The sequence below is a fragment of the Salmo salar genome, chromosome ssa13, assembly GCF_905237065.1.
Source record: "Salmo salar chromosome ssa13, Ssal_v3.1, whole genome shotgun sequence".
Classification (NCBI taxonomy): Eukaryota; Metazoa; Chordata; class Actinopteri; order Salmoniformes; family Salmonidae; genus Salmo; species Salmo salar.
In genome coordinates, this window is record NC_059454.1 from 70,470,526 (window position 1) to 70,493,612 (window position 23,087).

General features: G+C 45.0%; 1 protein-coding gene across 1 annotated transcript in view; it reads left to right on the plus strand.

The window, feature by feature from the left end:
• Positions 1–23,087, plus strand: part of arhgap32b (Rho GTPase activating protein 32b) — a 242,773-nt gene that overhangs the window by 161,696 nt on the left and 57,990 nt on the right. Inside the window, exons 6-10 of the mRNA XM_045692772.1 lie at positions 5,514–5,600; positions 11,189–11,326; positions 19,289–19,381; positions 19,840–19,962; positions 21,913–21,990. Coding sequence (XP_045548728.1) covers positions 5,514–5,600; positions 11,189–11,326; positions 19,289–19,381; positions 19,840–19,962; positions 21,913–21,990 — 519 coding nt within the window. The remainder of the gene's footprint in view (positions 1–5,513; positions 5,601–11,188; positions 11,327–19,288; positions 19,382–19,839; positions 19,963–21,912; positions 21,991–23,087) is intronic.

Here is a 23,087-nt window from a genome sequence, read left to right on the forward strand (position 1 = left end):
ACGAGGAACACCTATGTGAGAATGCTGTTCATTGACTACAGCTCAGTGTTCAACAACATTGTCCCCTCCAAGCTCGTCACCAAGCTTAGGACCCTGGGACTGAACACCTCCCTCTGCAACTGGATCCTGGACTTCCTGACTTGTCGACCCCAGATGGTGAGGGTAGGCAACATCATCTCCCATGCTGACCCTTAACACAGGGCCCCACATGGGTATATGCTTAGGGCCCCCCCGGAACAACAACCTCTTCCACAACGTTAGTAAGACCAAGGAGCTGATCGTGGACTACAGGAAATGGGTGGTCGAGAACGCCACAGTCAACATTGACAGGGCTGCAGTGGAGCAGGTCGAGAGCTTCAAGTTCCTGTGTCCAAGTCACTAAGAACTTAAAATAGTCCACGCGCACGCACAGTCATGAAGAAGGTGCGACAGTGCCTCTTCCTCCTCAGGAGGTTGAAAAGGTTTGGCATGGGCCCTCAAATCCTGAAAAGGTTCTACAGCTGTACCATTGTGAGCATATTGATTGGCTGTATCACTGCTTGATATGGCAATAGCACCGTCCAGTACATCACTGGGGCTGAGGTCCCTGCCATCCAGAACCTCAATCAGGCGGTGTGGAAGGAAGGCCCGAAAAATCGTTAGACTCCAACCACCCGAGCCATAGACTGTTTTCTTTGCTTCCGGACGGCAAACGGTACCAATGCATCAAGTCTGACACCAACAGGCTCCTGAACAGCTTCTATCCCTGTACCATAAAACTGCTAAATAGCTAATAAAATGGCTACATGGACTATCTGAGTTGACCTTTGTATTTTATTCTTATTGTTGCACTGTCTCCATGCACACTCACAGTGCCCTACACACACACACACACACACACTCCATAATTTGCTCACACAAATAATATGCACATACATTTATACTGACTTTACACACTCACATACAATCATCATATACGCTGCTGCTACTCTCATATATCCTGATGCCTAGTCACCTGACCCCTATACATATCTACCTCGATCTATCCAGTATTCCTGCACATTGTAACTATGGTACTGGAACTGAACCTGTATATAGTATGTTTACTTACTTTTGTGTTCTTATTTGTATATATTGTGTGTTTTTGTTTTACGTTATTTTTAGTATTACATTGTTATTGATTACTGCGTTGTTGGGGTTAGAGCTGGCAAGAAAGCCATTTCACTGTACTTGTACATGTGACTTTATAACTTCAAACTTTCTCCAGCTTTTTTACCAAAACAGGCGCGGGGGGTACTTTATTGTTTCAACTGCTGGTTGCCGCTTTAACACCCTACTGCCGTAAGAGGGAAAGTATTTTTTCGGTCGACTCAAATGTTGGCCTCTTTGGGATTGCATGAGGCGTTTGTTTTCATTGCCCCTGCCCTGCACTGAGAAAAGCCCTGGTGTTGGTATATAGGACTAGTTGTTCCCCTGTTCCGAGCGCAGGCTCTCTCTCGCTCGCTCTGTCTCGCGCTCTTGTGTCCCTAAACATTGTTTGTTCAGCACACTTTCTAAGCGCTTAAAGAACAAACTCCTTTCTTCTCAAAGTTCTCTGTGTGTAGAACTATTTCAGCAAACATAACACTGAAGAAGATGAAATAGAGAAGAGTGGTAGCTAACAAAAGTGGAAACACAGAACAGAAGGAGAGAGAGGGAGGAAGCAAAAAAGTTGTCGCTGCAAACAGTAGGCAGTGCCAAGCCATCTAGAGTTACAATGGCACTTAAACCAAGCCTGCTATTTTGCGTTCCACACGTAGCCTTGCTTATTTTTTGTAACACAGTTATCCCGCTGGCTCAAAAGATGGAGATTAGATGTTTAAATAGTAGGTGAAAATGACAGGATGCTACTTCTCTAGTTCAACAATTCCAAGCACTCGAAGACTTCAAGGCTAATGCCAAGGACACTTCCAAGGACACCAATTCAGCTTTTCAAAATGAGGCCCTAGATGTGTTTGGAGCATGGTACTGTTGATTTATGCAATTTTTCAAGGACGACTCCATCCATGCACTCTGAAATGGACCGTTTGACAGAGCCATGTAATTTTCCTATGATTAGAGTCCCTTGCTAGTGTGTCCAACTTAGAGGACTTTTATTTAAGTGTCTGTCTGAAGTGCAGAATGGTGGCTAACAGTGTTGACAGGCTAACAGTAACAGTGTTGACAGGCTAACAGTGTTGACAGGCTAACAGTGTTGACAGGTGCATATTGAACCTGGTCCCACGCGCGCACACACACACAGCATATGTTTTTCTATCCTTGTGGGGACCTAAAATTGATTTCCATTCAAAATCCTATTTTCCCTAAACCTTAACTCCTAACCCCAAACTTAACCCCTGACCCTAATTCTAACCCTAAACCATATTTTTTTTTAAACCTTAATTTAACTAGTCAAGTCATTTAAGAACAAATTCTTATTTTACAATGACGGCCAAACCCTCCCCTAACCCGGACGACGCTGGGCCAATTGTGTGCCGCCCAATGGGACTCCCGATCACGGCCGGTTGTGAAACAGCCCGGGATCAAACCGGGGTCTGTAGTGACGCCTCTAGCACAGAGATGCAGTGCCTTAGACCGCTGCACCACTCAGGAGTCCTGGGAGAATTTCTTGTTTTAATATCCTTCTGGGGACTTGGGGATTTGTGGTACCCACGAGGATAGGAGCGGCAGGTAGCCTAGCGGTTAGAGTGTTGTAGTAGTACGGTGAGTACCTGAGCAAGGCATTTAACCCTCATTTCCTCCAGGGGCGCTGTACTACTATGACCCTGTAAAACAACACATTTCACTGCACCTATCTGGTGTATGTGACTAAACATTTTTTTTTTTTTTTTAATACATTTTTGTAATACAAGCGGGCACACATTCAAGGGTAAATTAAACCATTTACCGGCGTACTATTAACCGTGTTACTACTATGGTATAGTACTGCTATCACCGTACTACTACTACTATGGTATGGTACTGCTGTCACCGTACTACTATGGCTGACCCTCTAAAACAAAACATTTCACTGCACCTATGTGACAAAACGTTCTTTTTATTATACAAGCATAAGCACACACACATTCATGGACAAATTAAACCAAGTAACAGCCCCAGATTCATACAAAGCACTGCTGTTTAGCCAATATATCATCTGTACAGTCTCTGCTGTGGTTGGTAAAGGCAGCTTACTACTGATCAGTGTTCTGTTGTGTTCCGTGTTGGGTGTGATCCTGCCCCAGTCCCACTGCACCTAGATCAGTGTATTGACAGCCTTGATGCTAACCTGAGGGGTATACTACGAAGCACGCTAGATCTACTCAGGCATTTCTAAAGCTAGACAGCTTTAGTTAGCATTCCTGAAGGATTAGTTCTGAAGGATTAGTTGCCATAGAAATGTACCTGACTAAAAGGTGAGCCACTTTCGTGGTACCGGTTATCCCGAGTTAAACTCAGTTGGCCAAAGTTAACTGACTAACTCCTCAAACTACATTTGTAGTATAGGTTAAAAGCTGAGCTGTCTTCTGCGGCTGCTGAGGGTCTACCACTCATAACAATGAGAGAATCTCAAGGGTTTAAGTTTGTTTTGCCACACAAACAAGACCCCACTTAACTCTGTTTGTGTCTTTGACTGTGTACACATGAGCATTTATCGTCCCCACTCCCCCCACCCATCGCTGAGGTCAGTGCTTGGACGTGTTGCTCCAGCTAGTTCCTTTTTGATATGTCAATCACAGGGATGGGAAGCGGAAAGGTACGCGGTAGGCCGTGTGGGGGAGGTGGGTGTGTGTTGGAAGGGGTCTGGTGCCTGGGAGATACGGAGCAGACCCTTTCAGGCACAAAGGACAGCGAGGGCCATTCAGTTTTAATGTGTGTGTGTGTATCCATAATGTGTGTGCAATGATGGGGGTGAACACAGAGACTGTTGTACTGTGTATCTGTGTCTGTGCATGAATGGACCACACAAACCATACAATTCACTGCACAGTCTTGCAATCAATGGTGGATTGTAAAACATGGTCTCTGCAATAGTAACATTGTGTTTAAGTAAAGCAATTTACCTGGGATTGATTGGGAGATATAGTCTAGCAGCTTCAACTAGGACAAAAGCAAATTGCTTGTTGGTCACTAATTGGCATGCCTAGCTTAGTAATAGATGTTGTCGGTGTTGTAAGGTGTCACACATACCTAATGTTGAGAAAGGGAGTACATGGGAGTTTGTTTCCTACTTCCGGTCCTATAGGGAAAACGGAGAGTCATTAATTATAATGGAACCACTTTCTTAGCTATAAATTATGCAAAAAATGTCCTTCTCAAAATGATTTTCTCATTTTCATACAAGTCATAGGCTCAATCAAATGAATGACTCCCTGAAATTAGAATGAAATTCTATGTCCCCCTGCATTCGACAAAACCATCTTACAAGGCCTACAATGTGAGTGTATGGCACTATAGGCCTATAGCATCAAACTGTTGCGAGTAACTGGTGAAGTAGGCTTCTGCATCTAAGCTTGTCAGGTCCAGTGCTCACAGCCAGATCAAGGTCGTATTCATTAGGAACCAAACAGAAGCAAACAGACCGACATGGAGAGGGAGTCGAGGGACTACCTGAATTTGTCCATTGTTTACGTTTGTTTACGTTTTCCATTACAAAACGTTTTGCTACGATATGTACTATTGAATTCGACCAAGATATCAGTTCCTCCGTGGTCTACTGAGTAGCACGAAAGAGACGCTCACCTGCTGTGTGGGACGCTCCAGTCCTCATTTATATTTCATAAGAACGTGGGCAGGCAAGCAGGGGGGGCTCAGCTGGGGACAAATCAGTCTCATCATCCCACCTTATGATTGTCCCTCCTTCCTTCATGCTTTATTCTGTCAGCTCCTCTTTCAATGTTCTCTTTGTTAGCTAGCTCATCTAGGAAGGGAAGGGACTTGCAACGTTTACATTTGAGGTTCTCTCTCTTCCACTTGCGAAGTCATAGCAAAGGGATTAGGAATTGAGTGTTAAAGTGGTTTCTTCTGTCGGGGATGATACCCGAGCTGGGTTTGTGTGACGCGAAGACAAAGTGATTTGTTCAGTGACGAGGGAGGGTGATTTTTCGGTTTTGTTTTCTACACAAAGCGCCTCAGAGTAAGAGTGCTGTTCTAGGATCAGATCCCAACAGTCCGTATAATCATATTCATTATAATCTACAAGGGATAACTGATCCTGGATCAGTACTCCTACACTGAGACGGTTTGTGAATACTTGCCTCGGGCTCGGCATAACTGTCAGGGGTTGTGAGGGATGATATTTGTTTTGGTTCTACTGAGAGACTCTCTTAGCTCTTGCTTGGGAGGGGGGGAGGTTAGACAAAGGTTAAAGGGTTGTTTCAACCAAATTATCTGTTGTCATCTGACCACATCCACGCCCTTATGCCATTCGACCCAAAACCCCAAACACGAAGCACTGTGTCTCTCATACTTTCTCTCTCCCTCTCTCTTCCCCCATTTCCCTCTCTGTATTCCAGCTTTCACTCGCGGATGAACAGAGCGAATTGACACGGAATGGCTTTGAGTCCAAAGAGCTGCAGTACTTGGTCCAGATCTACTGCCAGGTATGACAGAGTAATCCCCCGGGTGCTGTGATATGCTGCAGTGTCATTCTCACTCAATCAGTGCTCTCTCATATACACTTGCACACACACTCACTTGCACGCAAACCCACACACTCTCACAAAGACGCACAGTCACATGGAAAATCACTGTCTTTTGAATCTTGTCAAACACCAAATGATGAACGTCCAATACTGTAAATCATACCCAGCACACCCCTCTGTTAGCTAGTAACATTACGGGATTGGCTTATTTTTCTGAAAACACTTTGGGTCATGATTGAAGAATCTTAGTTGCGGGAACGGTGAAGCTGGAACAACCAAACTACTCAACAGAAAGGTCAGATTGGTGATAAGGGTCTCGGGGGAGGAGAGTGACAGTGAAATTATGCCGTTTGGCCTTATCCACGATGTTCACAAGGTGTTGAGTAGCAACAAAACACACAACTTGAAAAAGACGGCTGGCATACCATCGGAATCTTCTCCTTGGCAATTGTTTCCCTCTCATCAGAGACCTAGCGAAGCAATTCAATAAAACCCATGCCAATTTCATCGTCTATTGATCAAAATGTATTTTTTAAACGTTTAATAACTTGGGTGTTTCTCCTAAATGTAACATGTAGGACATCTTTAGGGACTTCCTGGTTAAAGGTTCACTGAAGACATGCCTTTCTTCCATTTTACTGAATTTCATTTTCTTAAGCTTGTGCTTTCCAGTACCCACAATGGTCCACATGTCCCACACAACCCAGTAGCTTCGGTCTAACCCCTTCCACTGACTCACTCCATTCAGGTTTCACACATTTTTCCTCTAGATCGTATTCCATTTGCATGACCTTGGCAATGCCACGAAAAACGGGTGGCTCTGTCCTTGGAAATTCCATCTTTCCTTGGCTTGGCGTTGGAAAGGGGAGCTGAAACTGCTGCACTGTTCCATAAAAAAGGGGGGAAAGGAGGGTGAAAAATTGGCCCAGAGCCACCCTCTTAGTACAGAAAGCGGAGGAGAAAGAATCCAGCACTCAGGAAAGATCGCTTTAGTTCCACACACTAGTAAGGGAACAGACAAACAAAGGAACTGACTGGAAGTCCCAGTGTCTGAAAGTGGGACAAGCTACTGTAGCACACCAAGTACTATACGGAGCCTTACAAAAATACTTCTACAGTCCTGATTCCCTCCCGGTTATTCCCTTATGGCTGCACTAGGATCAGTGGGGCTGGTCGACGCTCTGCAGTCCCAGTCACTCCAGCTCTGGCCCCAGTTCAGAGGGATTTTTCGGGGTCAAATCAAAGCAACCAATTTTTTTTTTTTTTCTCCCTCGTTCTGGAACTGGGGTTTTGAGGTTTGCAATCACTCTTGTGAATCGAAAAAGAAACGGTGGAAAACTCAATGGAACTCAATGGAAAATAGGAAGACAGGAGTAGCTTTGAATGCGATGATGAGCTGAGGGCAAAGTTCATTTGGTTTGCACTTATACTACTGGTTTTGTCATCTGCATACAGCTTCTGAAGCATATTCTACCATTTTCTTTCTTTTGATATAGATGATGGTAAGTGCAGGGAAATGGACCGATTCCATGTTGGGAGCGCATACCTTTCGACTTTCCTTCTGGAGAACAAAAGAAAGAGGGGGTAGGAAGAGAATAGAAAATAATGGGTGGGAGGAGTGGAGAGATGTGTAAAGGGGTGACCCACAGAAATGCAGCTTCATGTCAGGTTTGTGTTGTCCTTTCAGAAATGAAGGTGGCCGGAGGCTGTAAGCCAGACATCGGGAAGTCTGCCTGGATGAGGGATAGTTACCACACACTGGGGACGTGGGCATTGGACCAGGGAGCAAAAAGAGAAAAGGGGGGACAAGACTGGTATCGGAGATGGAACACATGGCCTGCTAAATGGGCTATAACTGCGAATTATTCTGCGTTTTGATAAGCTTGCAGTGTGTTCACCTTCTGCTTGAAATTCAGTAGGTCCTTGAAATGTTGCCTTTTTTTGCCAACCTGGAAGTGGCTATGGCTAATAGAATTATGGATAATTATTTGTCAGCCCATAAAGGGGGACTGTTGGACGCTTGTCTTCCAGAACCTGCTGGAAGACAGGATACACAGTACTCTGATCTGGCAGAGCTTTCAGAAGTATTAACCCCAACTGCCACCACCATCCTCAGCCATTCTCCATTTCCACTCTTCCTTCTCCTCCTCTGCTCCCCACAATTAAGTTATGACCCCTGTCGTGTCTTTGGCATCATTAAAACTGAAGACATGTTTATCAAATAACTCTGTAATTATTATTATTATGCGATTAAACTGATTAATCTTGTAACTGTAATTAACTAGGAGGTCGGGGCACCAAGTAAAATATTCAGATTACAAAGTTATAATTTTCCTAATATAACTTTCATTTATCATAATATCTGATCTTTGAGTCTTCTGATTTAATGACGTATTCTTTACCTTGGTCAGTCTCATTCCAAACGTCGTAAATTGTTGGTTATCTGCACGAACCCAGTCTGCCCTATGAGTCATCCATACATCAATTGTGTTAAAATCATTTATTTACTAAACTAAATAATTCAACAGAAATGCATAATCAAACAGATGTGGCAACAAAGAAATGATAGGAGAATGTGGGCTAAACCGGCATGGCGGCTTGTTAGACAAAAGGGGGGTGGGGTCAGCTGAGAAGACACGACAGAGTTGATAAATATTAACAATTGAAATGCTAATCCTTTGCACAATGAACGCTCACTCATTCGGGAACAATTGCAATCAATATATATATTTACGCTCAGTGTGTCGTCGGGATCTTTGTTGAAAAGTTCTGTTCTGTTGGAGAGTTTTGTCCTCGCGTTCTCTCTCTCTATGTTAGAATGGATATTTCAAAGCGACATTCATTAATGTCGTTGTAGAATGGATGTTTCGTCGGTCTTCGCGTTCAATGATACCGAATTCCTAGCTGCAGACTAGTAATTAATATCAAAGACTTGTTCTTATTCTGTATCGATCGTCTAATAGTTTAACCACGTGGTATGGTTAAAGTTCAGTAGAGGGATGCATGGTCAAACCTATTAGCCAACTCGTAATGGAGTGGAGGCCTGGTCTTAGGAAAGAAACCCTGGGTGGGGGTTTATATACTGAACGTAGAAAAGGCTGTCACATGACGCCAGGTCCTGTCTGTGTCCCTGGGGGCGTGCCGATGACTTAGTTAAGACTCCAAAGGGAATTGGAGTTTCCTTCATTAACAGTCCAAAATCACATTGCACAATATCACAAACAGTTCTATCCTTATTCATTAATTTTATACAACCATTTAGATGTAAGTCTCATAGCTGAGGCTAGTATATAAACATTATTATGGTAATATGGCCGTATTGTCTCTCATGAGTTTCACAAAATTGTACCAAACGGACCAGTTCTTCACCAATCTTTTATACCTTCTCCAGAACACAAATGTTGTTCGGTTCTCCAATTCTGTGAGGTGGAAGAATCCTTTGTTCTCTATACTGTGAAACACTCTGTCTCTTTATACTGTGGCCATGAGGTGGGACATTTTCTTAGGAATTTACGACCCCTTCTGACCACAGCAGCCTGGGTGTAGGAGACAGAGGGAGATGGTGAAGAGGTGCAGGGGGAGGGGTCAACTGTGCTCGCTGTACCCAAAGAGGGCAACGTCATGACACCCCTTTCTCAGCCCATGAGCTACATTATCCCCAGGGTAAATCCTAAAAGAACCTGTTCCCGGTGCTGACCAAGGGCCTGTCCCAAATGGCACCCTGTTCCCCATAGGGACATTGCCCGAGGCTCACATCACAATTCGGCACCCTTTCATTTAGATTTCAAAAAGCCCTGGATGGCTTTGTCAATCGCCAGCCGGCCCCGATGTATTCCCCCCCAAAGATTTGTCTGTTAAGAGTTAACGTATGGATCTGTGTGAATTATCGAGTTCTTGTGTTGTACTCCCAAAATAGCCTCGGCGAATTGATGACTTCATAAATGGATTCCAAACTTAGCTTTCCAGGCCAGCACAGTTAAAGTGTGAGTTCAGTGAGCTTCAGTGGCAACATATTTAGGAGCTGTTCCATTCTGTGTGGCATGGTGCCTGTTGGATTTACTCACAATACTAATACAACAACTGATTACCCCACCACATATGTTTCTGGTTTGATTAATAGCAGTACATCCAATATTATAAAATATTGTATTTTTCACTCAATGTTCTGTAGTAGATTCAGGGTACATCGTCCTCTTTCAGGTTAAAATGGGCCCCCCTGTTGAAATTGAAGGATATAATGTCCACCTCTCTTAATTCCACCAGATTTTACCCCTCTTAATAATCCCAGCCATTTAGATTCATCCCCCTCTCCAGTCCCTCCTCCGCCCATCCATCCATCCACTATCCCTTCGTCAGTTTTTTAGCACTGCCTCACATTGGCAGACTGGTGCTCTGCTTGGGGCAACCACAACCAAACTACAACCATACAAATGGCTGGTCCCTGTCCCCCAGTGGAGTGTTCTGTGGGGAGTCACCCTATCAGGCTTTTTATCCAACCCTGCTCAAACACAACTGGATCTTGATAAGCCGGTCTGTTATTGTCACAGCCGTGTATATTCCCCCTCAAGCCGATACCACGACAGCTCTCAAGGAACTACACTGGACCTTGTGCAAACTGGAAACTGCGTATCCTGAGGCCGCATTTATTATCGCTGGGGACTTTAATAAAGCAAACTGAGGAAAACGCTACCGAAGTTCTATCAACACATCGCCTGTAGTACTCGCGCTTCAAAAACTCTCGACCATTGTTACTCTCCCTTCCGGGATGGCTACAAGGCGCTCCCCCTCCCTCCCTTCGGCAAAATCAGATCACGACTCCATTTTGCTTCTCCCTTCCTATAGGCAGAAACTCTAACAGGAATTACACATGCTAAGGTCTATTCAACGCTAGTCTGACCAATCGGAATCCATGCTTCAAGACTGTTTTGATCACGCGGACTGGAAAATGTTCCGGGTTGCCTCTGAGAATAACATTTACGTATACACTGACACAGTGACTGAGTTCATTAGGGATTGTATAGGGGATGTTGTTCCCACTGTGACAATTAAAACCTATCCAAAGCAAAAACGGTGTATAGATGGCAACATTCGTGCAAAACTAAAAGTGCGAACCACCACATTTAACTACAGCAAGGTGACGAATACAAACAGTCCAGTTATGCCCTCTATAAGGCAATCAGAGACAAAACGTCAGTACAGATACAAAGTGGAGTCGCAATTCAACGGCTCAGACATGAGATGGTGATTTTTGCATTTTTTATTTGTCAATGTAATCTGCCTGTCCAACAATTTGTTTTTTTTACTTGCCCGGGCAAGTGGACAGCGTTAATGTCGAGCCCTGCCCCCTCTCTGATCCCCCTAGTAAAAGCATAGAGCTCCCCTCCTGTCACCCCATCTCAGCGGTGGATTCTGAATTAGGGCGTGAGGGGTATCTGTTACCAGGCTAGTAAAGCAGCCAAGGGCTTATGCACCTCCCCTGTCTTTTGAAACGTTCTCTCTCTCTCCTCTCTTTCCCACTGGCTGACTCTCTTGTTTTTTCTCTGCAGGGCCGGAACTGGATTGTGAAGCGCAGCTATGAAGATTTTCGTGTCCTGGATAAGCACCTGCACCTCTGCATATATGACCGCCGCTTCTCGCAGCTGCCGGAGGTGCCTCGATTTGACAGTCTGAGTGATCGCACCGAGGTAAGACGCCTGGTCTCAGTACAGCTGATGTGCCACCCCTCCCCTCCCAACACCCCTATACCACCATTCAGATGGTCTCTCCCAGTCTCCAGTCTCCCACTTTGAATGCCGCCTCAGAGCTTATGACTGCAAGGACTATATTATGCCCTTCAGGGTTATACATGATAACGGTTTAGGGTTCAGACAGAAACCAGAGGCAAAAGACAGGGCTCGCTTCAGAACAGTTTTGCGACCGTTTCCTTGCTAGAGTGAAATACCAGTACAATGTCCATGCCGTTTTTGCTTGTTTTACAAACTCCTGCCTAGGTCTTTGTTGCAGGCTGATTCATGGCCTAAATGAGTGAAAGTGTCCAATTGTGCTGTTTTTAATGGTGTCTAATGGCCTAGTGTTAAGAGGGAGACAGCTGTATAGTCTCTGTGTTTACGTGTTTAGAAAGCCTCTCCATCCCCGCTGAGCTGTGACGGGAGCTTTCGCTCTCATACACCCCCCCTCTCTCTTTTCCCCCCCCTCTCTTTTCCCCTCTCTCTTTTCCCCTCCCTCTCTCTACCCCCCTCTCTTTTCCCCCCTCTCTCTTTGCCTCCTCTCTCTTTGCCTCCTCTCTCTTTGCCTCCTCTCTCTTTGCCTCCTCTCTCTTTGCCTCCTCTCTCTTTGCCTCCTCTCTCTTTGCCTCCTCTCTCTTTGCCTCCTCTCTCTTTCCCCTCCCTCTCTCTTTCCCCTCCCTCTCTCTTTCCCCTCCCTCTCACACACACACTCTCACTCTTTACAGTAGTTTTCACAGCAAAAGCCCACTTGAACTGTGGCATATTTTCACAACTAAATCGATGGCCTTTGAAGTTTGGAGTGGCTGTTAATGCCTACCTGTTATGATCGTTCAGTCCATGGGAAAAAAAGGCCCTAATACTCTTTCTTTCCCTCCTAAATAGAGACTCCCACGAAGGTAGGCTGACTAGGCACCACTTTATTTGTGCATCCCAAATGGCACCCTATTCCCTTCATAGTGCACTACTTTTGACCAGAGCTCTATGGGCCATTCTCAAAAGTAGTACACTATATAGGGTGCCATTTGGGATGCAGGTCCTCCAGTCCCCTGTGTAATGGGAAACACTGGGAGGCCCGGGCGGCATGTTGACTAATCACAGGAGGTTAGATTACTACGCCCACAATGAAAGCATGGGTCCTTCAGTAGTGGAATGTTCAGCACTCAACAGGACTGGTACAACAGGTTATTAGGGTTTTCACAAAACAAGGCTGAGGAAATGGGTCTACCTCGGTTGTGATTGGTTGAACAAGACGTCGGACCTTTCGGTTTAATCTGTGTCTGCGGCTGCTGGGACAAATAATAGCGGCGAGTGAGCGTGTAGTAATTTCAGGCAGCCCAGCTTTACAAATAGTTTTTTGGGAGGCTGCGTGCTCAAGCTGTCATTGTTTTATTGTAGCTTTCAGGCATTTAATACAAAGAGGTTCTTACAGGATGAATTGTTGTACGGGAAAATTGGCTTCAATTTAAATGTCACTAACAGTATTGTCGAGGGGCTGATTTGCCGCTCCCTCAGTTTGGTACCTAGCTACTGCAGTTATTTGGATAGTGTTAGCCTAACTAGTATGTTAACCATCATATTGCCTGCTCATTACAATACACAATGGCCACTGTTCTGCAGGCCAGTACATGGAGCTCTAAATTGCCTGGTCGACATGAGTTGACATTAGCTCACACAATGTCTTCCATGACTCATTAAGTCTAAGACCTGAAAAGAGTTGGTCCGAATATTCTGCGAAATCAGGAGACTTACTGCTAATCAACTAATCCGTCTCCCTATTGATTCCGTTAGCCATGTTGTGCTTGGCTTTACTCTTGTTTTACCCTATGTTCTCTAGTCTTTGTCTTTCTGGAGAGTCTTGGCCCTCTTTTGGTCTGTGTTTGCTTGGCCATGTTGACACTCGAGGATGGAGGACTAAGGAGAGACACTGGCGGCGGCGCAAATGGTACCATATCCCCTACATAGTGCGCTACTTTCGATCAGAGCCCTGGTCAAAAGTAGTGCACTGTATGAGGACTAGGGTGCCATTTGGGGTGCATACACTGTCTGGCACACACAGGGGAAGGCTCACTCTTGGATTAGTGCGCTGAATAGGACAAGTCTTGTGGGAAGCGCCAGGGTATTCATCACCAACAGTAACCAACAACTGCAGCACAACAAGGAAAGCATCCATGTCATCAGAGAAAAGCTTTCCTTACCCAGCCTTGCTTATTATAGCCCAGACCAGACCGTGCATGGCCTTCCTTCTCTGCTGCTCTGCAAAGCAAGCCCTCTATACAGAAGCCTACTTACACTCCAAATCAAGTGCTTAGTATTGTAGCACTGTTGGCAATCTTTTCATTTTCTTTTTGGCATTCTTTTTGTCTTAGGCTAACCGTTTTTATCATTTAGGCAAAACGTGGTGTCCGATTCAACGTTCTGTACTCTCCCTCCCTGCAACGTTTGACGGATGAGAGTTGTTTAGGGGAATATTTGATTTATCCTGAGATCCGTTTAAATGTTGTCAGCTTCGTCTTCATTGAGCTCCCTCAAGGTGACATATGGCCTTCATGACATATCTGGACGTATCTGATCATTTAACCATTGTTTGGACTGGTTAGTGCCACAGTGAAGTCTCAAATGAAAAACAAACATCCTTTTTTTTTTTTACCCGGGCATGCTTTGTCATTTACATATCTTATTATCTTCCACATATAGAATTGCTTTAACTTCACCGGTTTCTCTTGGCCAGATTTGTCCTGGCTTTGGGTTAAGTTGGGGTTAATCTGGTTATACATGTTTACATTTATGTTGTACTGTTGGTGCCACATCTTGTGGAAAGAAAACAAAGGCTCAGAGGATGTGGGACTTTTAAAACCAGGGCTAAGGTGGCAGTGTCATGTACATGTCGTCAGATTGTGCCCCATTAGGCCCCTTCCTCTGGGCTACAACACTCGGCCTCTGTGGGTGTGTTGGTCGGCCCTGGCCTGATTGGGTTCGCACGGTGCCAGCTCATGTACTGGAATCGATGTGGCAGGCAGCGGCCTTGAACCTCTCGGAGAGAAAGAGAGAGGGTCATGAGAGGGCCCCGCGGCTGGCCCCGTGCCCACCACTTCTCTGCTCTAACCTCTTCTCCCTTCTCTAATTTCTCTTCTCCTATAATCTCTCTCTCTATCCCTTCCTCTTCTCCTAACCTCTTCTGTCCTGGCCTAACCTCTCATTTCCTCTGCTCTGCTTTCCTATCATCTTTTCTCATCTCCTCTTTCCTTTCCTCTAACCTCTCTTAGTCCTCGCCTCTCTTTGGGCTCAGTTCTCTAACCTCTCCTGTCCTCTAACTTTTCCTCTCTTCTCTTCCCTTATTTAACCTCTCTCTTCTCTTCCCTTATTTAACCTCTCTCTTCCCTTCCCTTATTTAACCTCCTCTTCTCTTCCCTTATTTAACCTCTCTCTCTCTCTCCTCTTCGTCTCCTCTCTAATTGGCCTCCCGTGGAGTGTTTGATTCCCTCTGCTAGGCGCTCACCAGTCACTCTTTCCTTTTGCCCTTTCTCTCTCTCATGCTGTCTTTTTTCTTCTCTCTATTTGGCTCTCTATCTCTCTCGCTCTCTCAATTCAGTTCTCTCTGTAGTCATCACAGACAGTAGTCCCTCTTGAGATTCTTTAACTTGATCTAACAATGTCTTTTGATGACAGGCGCTGTATCTCACTCACATAATGTTTTCACAATGTCTCTCTATTCTTCTATTGTCCTAGCCTTTATAGAATATGGAACATGAAGGACTGCCACAGACCTATGAAATCTCCTGGCCATCTGTTGTGCATTACTCAAGAAGTCACCTCAAAAAAAAATAGAAACAACCCTCATTTCAGTAAACAACATATAGGAACTCAGGAACAGGAACTCAAGTTCTTCTGTTCACCTCACTTAGAATTCCTCACAATCAAATGCCGACCGCATTATCTACCTAGAGAATTCTCTTTGATTATAATCACAGCCGCATATATCCCCTCCCAAGCAGACACATCGATGGCCCTGAACGAACTTCATTTGACTCTATGTAAACTGGAAACCACATATCCTGAGGCTGCATTTATTGTAGCTGGGGATTTTAACAAGGCTAATCTGAAAACAAGGCTCCCTAAATTCTATCAGCATATCGATTGCGCTACCAGGGCTGGCAAAACCCTAGATCATTGTTATTCTAACTTCCGCGACGCATATAAAGCCCTCCCCCGCCCTCCTTTCGGAAAAGCTGACCACGACTCCATTTTGTTGCTTCCAGCATATAGACAGAAACTAAAACAGGAAGCTCCCGCACTCAGGTCTGCTCAACGCTGGTCTGACCAATCGGATTCCACGCTTCAAGATTGCTTCGATCACGTGGACTGGGATATGTTCCGCATTGCGGCGAACAACAACATTGATGAATACGCTGATTCGGTGAGCGGGTTTAATAGCAAGTGCATCGGTGATGTTGTACCAACAGCGTCTATTAAAACATTCCCAAACCAGAAACCATGGATTGATGGCAGCATTCGCACAAAACTGAAAGCGCGAACCACTGCTTTTAATCAGGGCAAGGTGACCGGAAACATGACCGAATACAAACAGTGTAGCTATTCGCCTTCCCTGTAGCTCAGTTGGTAGAGCATGGTGTTTGCAACGCCAGGGTTGTGGGTTCGATTCCCACGGGGGGCCAGCACAGGAAAAAAAAAAAACAATGTATGAAAGGTTTGCATTCACTACTGTAAGTCGCTCTGGATAAGAGCGTCTGCTAAATGACCAAAAAATGTAAAAATGTCTATTCCCTCCGCAAGGCAATCAAACAAGCTAAGCGTCAGTATAGAGACAAAGTGGAGTCGCAATTCAACGGCTCAGACACGAGAGGTATGTGGCAGGGTCTACAGCCAATCACGGACTATAAAAGGAAAACCCGCTCCATTGCGGACCAGGATGTCTTGCTCCCAGACAAACTAAACAACTTCTTTGCTCGCTTTGAGGACAACACAGTGCCACTGACACGGCCCGCTACCAAAACCTGCGGGCTCTCATTCACTGCAGCCGACGTGAGCAAAACATTTAAACGTGTCAACCCTCGCAAGGCTGCAGGCATCCCAGACGGCATCCCCAGCTGCATCCTCAGAGCATGCGCAGACCTAAATGACTACCGCCCCGTAGCACTCACTTCCGTCATCATGAAGTGCTTTGAGAGACTACTCCAAGACCATATCACCTCCACCCTACCTGACACCCTAGACCCACTCCAATTTGCTTACCGCCCCAGTAGATCCACAGACGACGCAATCACACTGCACACTGCCCTAACCCATCTGGACAAGAGGAATACCTATGTGAGAATGCTGTTCATTGACTACAGCTCAGCATTTAACACCCTAGTACCCTCCAAACTCGTCATCAAGCTCGAGACCCTGGGTCTCGACCCCGCCTTGTGCAACTGGGTCCTGGACTTCCTGACGGGCCACCCCCAGGTGGTGAGGGTAGGTAACAACATCTCCACCCCGCTGATCTTCAACACTGGGGCCCCACAAGGGTGCGTTCTCAGCCCTCTCCTGTACTCCCTGTTCACCCACGACTTCGTGGCCATGCACACCTCCAACTCAATCATCAAGTTTTCAGACGACACTACAGTGGTAGGCTTGATTACCAACAACGACGAGACGGCCTACAAGGAGGAGGTGAGGGCCCTCGGAGTGTGGTGTCAGGAAAATAACCTCACACTCAACGTCAACAAAACAAAGGAGATGATCGTGGACTTCAGGAAACAGCAGAGGGAGCACCCCCCTATCCACATCGACGGGACAGTAGTGGAGAGGGTAGAAAGTTCCTCGGCGTACACATCACGGACAAACTGAAATGGTCCAACCACACAGACAGCGTGGTGAAGAAGGCGCAGCATTGCCTCTTCAACCTCAGGAGGCTGAAGAAATTCGGCTTCTCACCAAAAACACTCACAAACTTTTACAGATGCACAATCGAGAGCATCCTGTCGGGCTGTATCACCGCCTGGTACGGCAACTGCTCCGCCCATAACCGTAAGGCTCTTCAGAGGGTAGTGAGGTCTGCACAACGCATCACCGGGAGCAAACTACCTACCCTCCAGGACACCTACACCACCCGATGTCACAGGAAGGCCAAAAAGATCATCAAGGACAACAAGCACCCAAGCCACTGCCTGTTCACCCCGCTATCATCCAGAAGGTGAGGTCAGTACAGATGCATCAAAGCGGGGACTGAGAGACTGAAAAACAGCTTCTATCTCAAGGCCATCAGACTGTTAAACAGCCATCACTAACATTGAGTGGCTGCTGCCAACATACTGACTCAACTCCAGCCACTTTAATAATGGAAAAATTGATGTAATAAATGTATCACTAGCCACTTTAAGCAATGCCACTTCATATAATGTTTACATACCCTTCGTTACTCATCTCATATGTATATACTGTACTCTATACCATCTACTGCATCTTGCCATCTTGATGTAATGTATCACTAGCCACTTTAAACAATGCCACTTTTATATGTTTACATATCCTACATTACTCATCTCATATGTATATACTGTACACTATACCATCTACTGCATCTTGCCTATGCCGTTCTATACCATCACTCATTCATATTTTTTTTATGTACATATTCTTATTCATTCCTTTACACTTGTGTGTATAAGGTAATTGTTGTGAAATTGTTGGGTTAGATTACGTGTTAGATACTACTGCATTGTCGGAACTAGAAGCACAAGCATTTCGCTACACTCGCATTAACATCTGCTAACCATGTGTATGTGACAAATAAAATAGGATCGACTGCATTATGAGCTCAGTCAATCATGTCATTCTGGCTCATGCTCATTGAGATGTGTTTATCCTGCCTGAGAGCAGCTTGAAGTGTTTTGTAGAGTCCATTATGCCTCTAAAGTACTGTGGTACCCTCCTACAGTACAAGATGTGCTGACACACTCATTGAGCTCGCACACTTTCCAATTTTCTCTCACACAAATTATTTGACTCGTCCTCTCTCCTTACTCTCGCTCACTATCTCACACACACACACTTTTGTGTGTTTACTGCTTCCTGTCCAGAAGTAGTACATAACCTTGGTGAAAGGAACACACAATTACAGTAAAACCTAAAAACAGCCGTCCCTCAATGACAACTAGGTTGTGAAGCACACAGACTAAAAGCCATTTCTCTGACTGCCGCCTCACACTGAAACAAATTTGTAGGACTGTGAGTAGAGTAGTCATTGGCAGACCATGGGCAATTCAGTTTTGCATATGGCATTTAAGTTGTGTATATATTTTAGTATTGCAAGCGAAAAAAGGCATTGCACAAAATAAATATTTGTGTTCTGCTGACATCAAATGTATTACCATGGGTCCCCTGAAAATCATTTGCCCTGCTTAAAAACGAGAGTGCTTCTTGTTTTTGATTGGTTGCAGATGTAAACGCACTTAGCAGCCTCATTGGGTTGAGTTAAATTGAAACTGTATACTCCCCTGGTGGTAGGCAGATACGCAACCAGAGTTGATTTCTTTCATTAATGGCCTCTTGTCTGGATATATTTCCCTGAAGAGTCTGACGGCCATGATAATACTGATGATACTTCCGCTTAAAGTCTATGGTACCTTTTGTTATTTAGTTTGCTCGTGTATATCCAGTTAGGAGGCCACTATCTTATTTAGGATCAGCTCTACTTAGCAAGTATAGCCGAATGCCAGCCTCACCCATCATGTACACAACAACCACACTGTCTCTGGATCAGTTGTAAAGACCACGCAAAGTGGCCACACAGGATTCTCATACACTACCTATAGCTGTAGGTCAATCGACACCACTCTGTGGAACTACAGTGACAGAAGGGTTTTGTTTGGTTTTATATCGGTGTTTTACACGTGGTCTGTTTCTGGTTTCCTCTCACAGGCAGTTTCCCAGATGCTGATGGCTTACCTCTCCCGCCTCACAGCTATCGCTGACAACAAGATCAACTGTGGGCCTGCCCTCACATGGATGGAGGTGAGCTTCTGTCTGGGTTTATGTCTGTCCGTCTATCAATCTCCCACTCTACACAAATACACCACACGTAAAACATAGTTTTCCATTTTCTCTCTCTCTTGAACACATCTGCTTACTGCTCCTCTTTCTTTACTCACTTATTTATATATGTTTATATATATAATGAAACCTTTATTTTACTAGGCAAGTCAGTTCAGAACAAATTCTTATTTACAATGACGGCCTACCCCAGCCCAACGCGGACGACGCTGGGCCAGTTGTGCGCTTCCCTATGGGACTCCCAATCACAGCCGGATGTGATACAGCCGGGATTCGAACCAGGAACTGTAGTGATGCCTCTTGCACTGAGATGCAGTGCCTTACACACACTAGAACCGTAGCTCACCAACCCAGTGTAACCTGTCTACATTGACAGACAGTAAATATGACACTACCTTGACTGTGTGTGTGTTTTCCAGGTTGATAACAAAGGCAACCACTTACTGGTCCACGAGGAGTCCTCCATCAACGTGCCCGCCATCGCCGCCGCCCATGTCATCAAACGCTACATTGCCCAGGCCGCCGACGAGCTCTCCTTCGAGGTGACAGGGAGAGTTGACACACATTTAAACACATTTGCACATGCATGCACACACACTCACATGGACATACACTACATTCAGAAAGTATTTAGACCCCTTGACTTTTTCCACATTTTGTTACATTACAGCCTTATTCTAAAATTGATTTTTTTCTCCCTCATCAATCTACACACATAATGACAAAGCAAAAAGAGGTTTGTAGAAATGTTTGCAAATCCATTAAAATCTTTAAATGAAATATCATATTTACTTAAGTATTCACACCCTTTACTCAGTACTTTGTTGAAGCACCTTTGGAAGTGCTTAATGCCTTGAGTCTTATTGGGTTTGACGCTACAAGCTTGGCACACCTGTATTCGGGGAGTTTCTCCCGTTCTTCTCTGCAGATCCTCTCAAGCTCTGTCAGGTTGGATGGGGAGCATTACTGCACATTTTTTTCAGGTCTCTCCAGAGATGTTCGATCGGGTTCAAGTCCGGTCTCTGGTTGGGCCACTCAAGGACATTCAGAGACTTGTCTCGAAGCCACTCCTGCGTTGTCTTGGATGTGTGCTTAGGGTCGTTTTCCTGTTGGAGGTGAACCTTCGTACCAGTTTCATCAAGGATCTCTCTGTACTTTGCTCCATTCAACTTTCCCTCGATCCTGACTCGTCTCCCAGTCCCTGCCACTGAAAAACATCCCCACAGCATGACGCTGCCACCACCATGCTTCACTGTAGGAATGGTGCCAGGTTTCCTCCAGAATTGACGCTTGTAATTCAGGCCAAAAAGTTCAATCTTGGTTTCATCAGACCAGAGAATCTTGTTTCTCATGGTCTTAGGCCTTTAGGTTCCCTGTCATGTGCCTTTTACTGAGGAGTGGCCTCCGTCTGGCCACTCTACCATAAAGGCCTGATTGGTGGGGTGCTGCAGAGATGGTTGTCCTTCTGGAAGGTTCTCCCATCTCCACAGAGGAACTTTGGAGCTCTGTCAGAGTGACCATCTGGTTCTTGGTCACCTCTCTGACCAAGGCCCTTCTCCCCTGATTGCTCAGTTTGGCCATGCAGTCAGCTCTAGGAATAGTCTTGGTGGTTTCAAACTTCTTCCATTTAAGAATGATGGAGGCCGCTGTGTTCTTGTGGACCTTCAATGCTGAATACATTTTTTGGTACCCTTCCCCAGATCTGTGCCTTTGCACAATTCTGTGTCGGAGCTCTACGGACAATTCCTTCGACCTCATGGCTTGGTTTTTGCTCTGACATGCACTGTCATCTGTGGGACCTTATGTAGATGTACCATCAATTGATTTGACCACAGGTGGACTCCAATCAAGTTGGAGACAGGATGTACCTGAGCTCAATTTTGAGTCTCATAGCAAAGGGTCTTAAGTACTTATGTAAATACATTATTTTTTAATAATAAAAAAAAAAAAATAGCAAACCTTTTGCTTTGACAGTATGAGGTATTGTGTGTAGATTGGTGAGGAAAATGTATTCAATTTTAGAATAAGGCTGTAACATAACAACATTTGGAAAAAGTCAAGGGGTCTGAATACTTTCCGAATACATGGAGATGTCATGGATGAATGGATGTGCTTGTATGCGGTAATAAATAACCGTATGTATTTTCTGAGAACGTTTCTCTTTGCTGTATGGACACCATGACAGGTTATCTGCATCATATTTACTCTTATATAGACGTCTCAATACATTACGTTGTTCCTAGGGTGTTGTTTCTCCATTTCTCTTTTCATACACTACATCTGATTCTACATCTAATTATTATGTAGAAATGCAGTCAGTGGTTCCCAAACTTTTCTTAGCAAGGTATCCCTAATAATATCCCCTCTATAGTATGGGTTAGTTAGTATGTAGTTTCCCCTCAAATGTATTCACAACATGACTTGATCCAGCTATCCCCGCTTTCTTCTTCTCTCTCCCCCTTTCCCTTTCTCCTCTCTCTTTCCCCTGACAGGTTGGGGACATCGTGTCTGTTATTGACATGCCCCCCAAAGAGGACACCACATGGTGGAGGGGCAAGCACGGCTTTCAGGTTGGTGGCCCAGAAGTGCGTGCGCATTTGCGCGCGCACACACACACACACACACTGTGTCGCAATCTAGAATCTGGGGTTGATAAGTTGCATACAGATGGCTTGGCATCCACATCTACTGATCTACGATAGACTCCACAAGGCCAGGATTTCAATTGTGCTTTTCTCATTTGGTTCACGTTTGGTTTGGCTGCTTAGCTAATTTTACTCTGTGTACAAATGAAAATTGGCTCATATTGTTCATTTGGGTGAAACATTTCTCTTGTCAGTTAATTCATACATACAAAATGCGTACAAAATAAGTGGTTGTTCTCGATCGGGATGTGATTATATTAGCTTAGCTAAGTTTTCCAGTATTCCATTTAAAGTTATCAATAGTCTTTCTTTGAGCCCAATGATGCTCAGTTTTGTGTGTCTGTTGATCCAGTCCAGCTGAACTTCCTGTGCCCTTCGCATTGAACCGCGGCAGTGTTCTGATCATAGCTTACCCCTTAGCACTGCCTCCTGCTCTCAGCTCGCTGCCCCGGGGATTCAGGCCAGCTGGGAGGGCGGCCATGTTGGACGGGGCTTCACAACATGTTATTGAACGCAAGGATGATCGGGAACTGTTGGTTTGTTGTACTGTAGCTGTGTATATACTGAGTTGACAGAGGAGAGTAGCTTGTTTGTTTGGTTTTTTGGTATATCATACAGAGTAAGGTTCCTTTGTTTTGTTAAAGATATTATCTGTCAAAGCTTTCAATAATGTAACTCGCGGCACTCATTCCTAGGAAGAAATGTCTCATACATGCATGTCGTCAACAAAGATGTCATAACTATGTTATTACACAGTGTTGGTCCTTGAAACCAGTCTGGATATTGGTGGAAACACCACTGTGTTTGTTGCTACTGGATATTGAACTGTTGATTGGATGGTATACCTATTAGCACAAAGCAGATGTCCATGTCCTCCCTCCTATCGCCACCGGATGTCAGTCAGCCACCCTAGAGGCAGTCTGAGTCCGTCTGTGACTGGAGGTGGATAGGCAGCTGACATCTGTCTTTATTTACCAGCCGGACTGCAGAGCCTCATAGAAAGAGCGGGTGAGAGAGAGAGA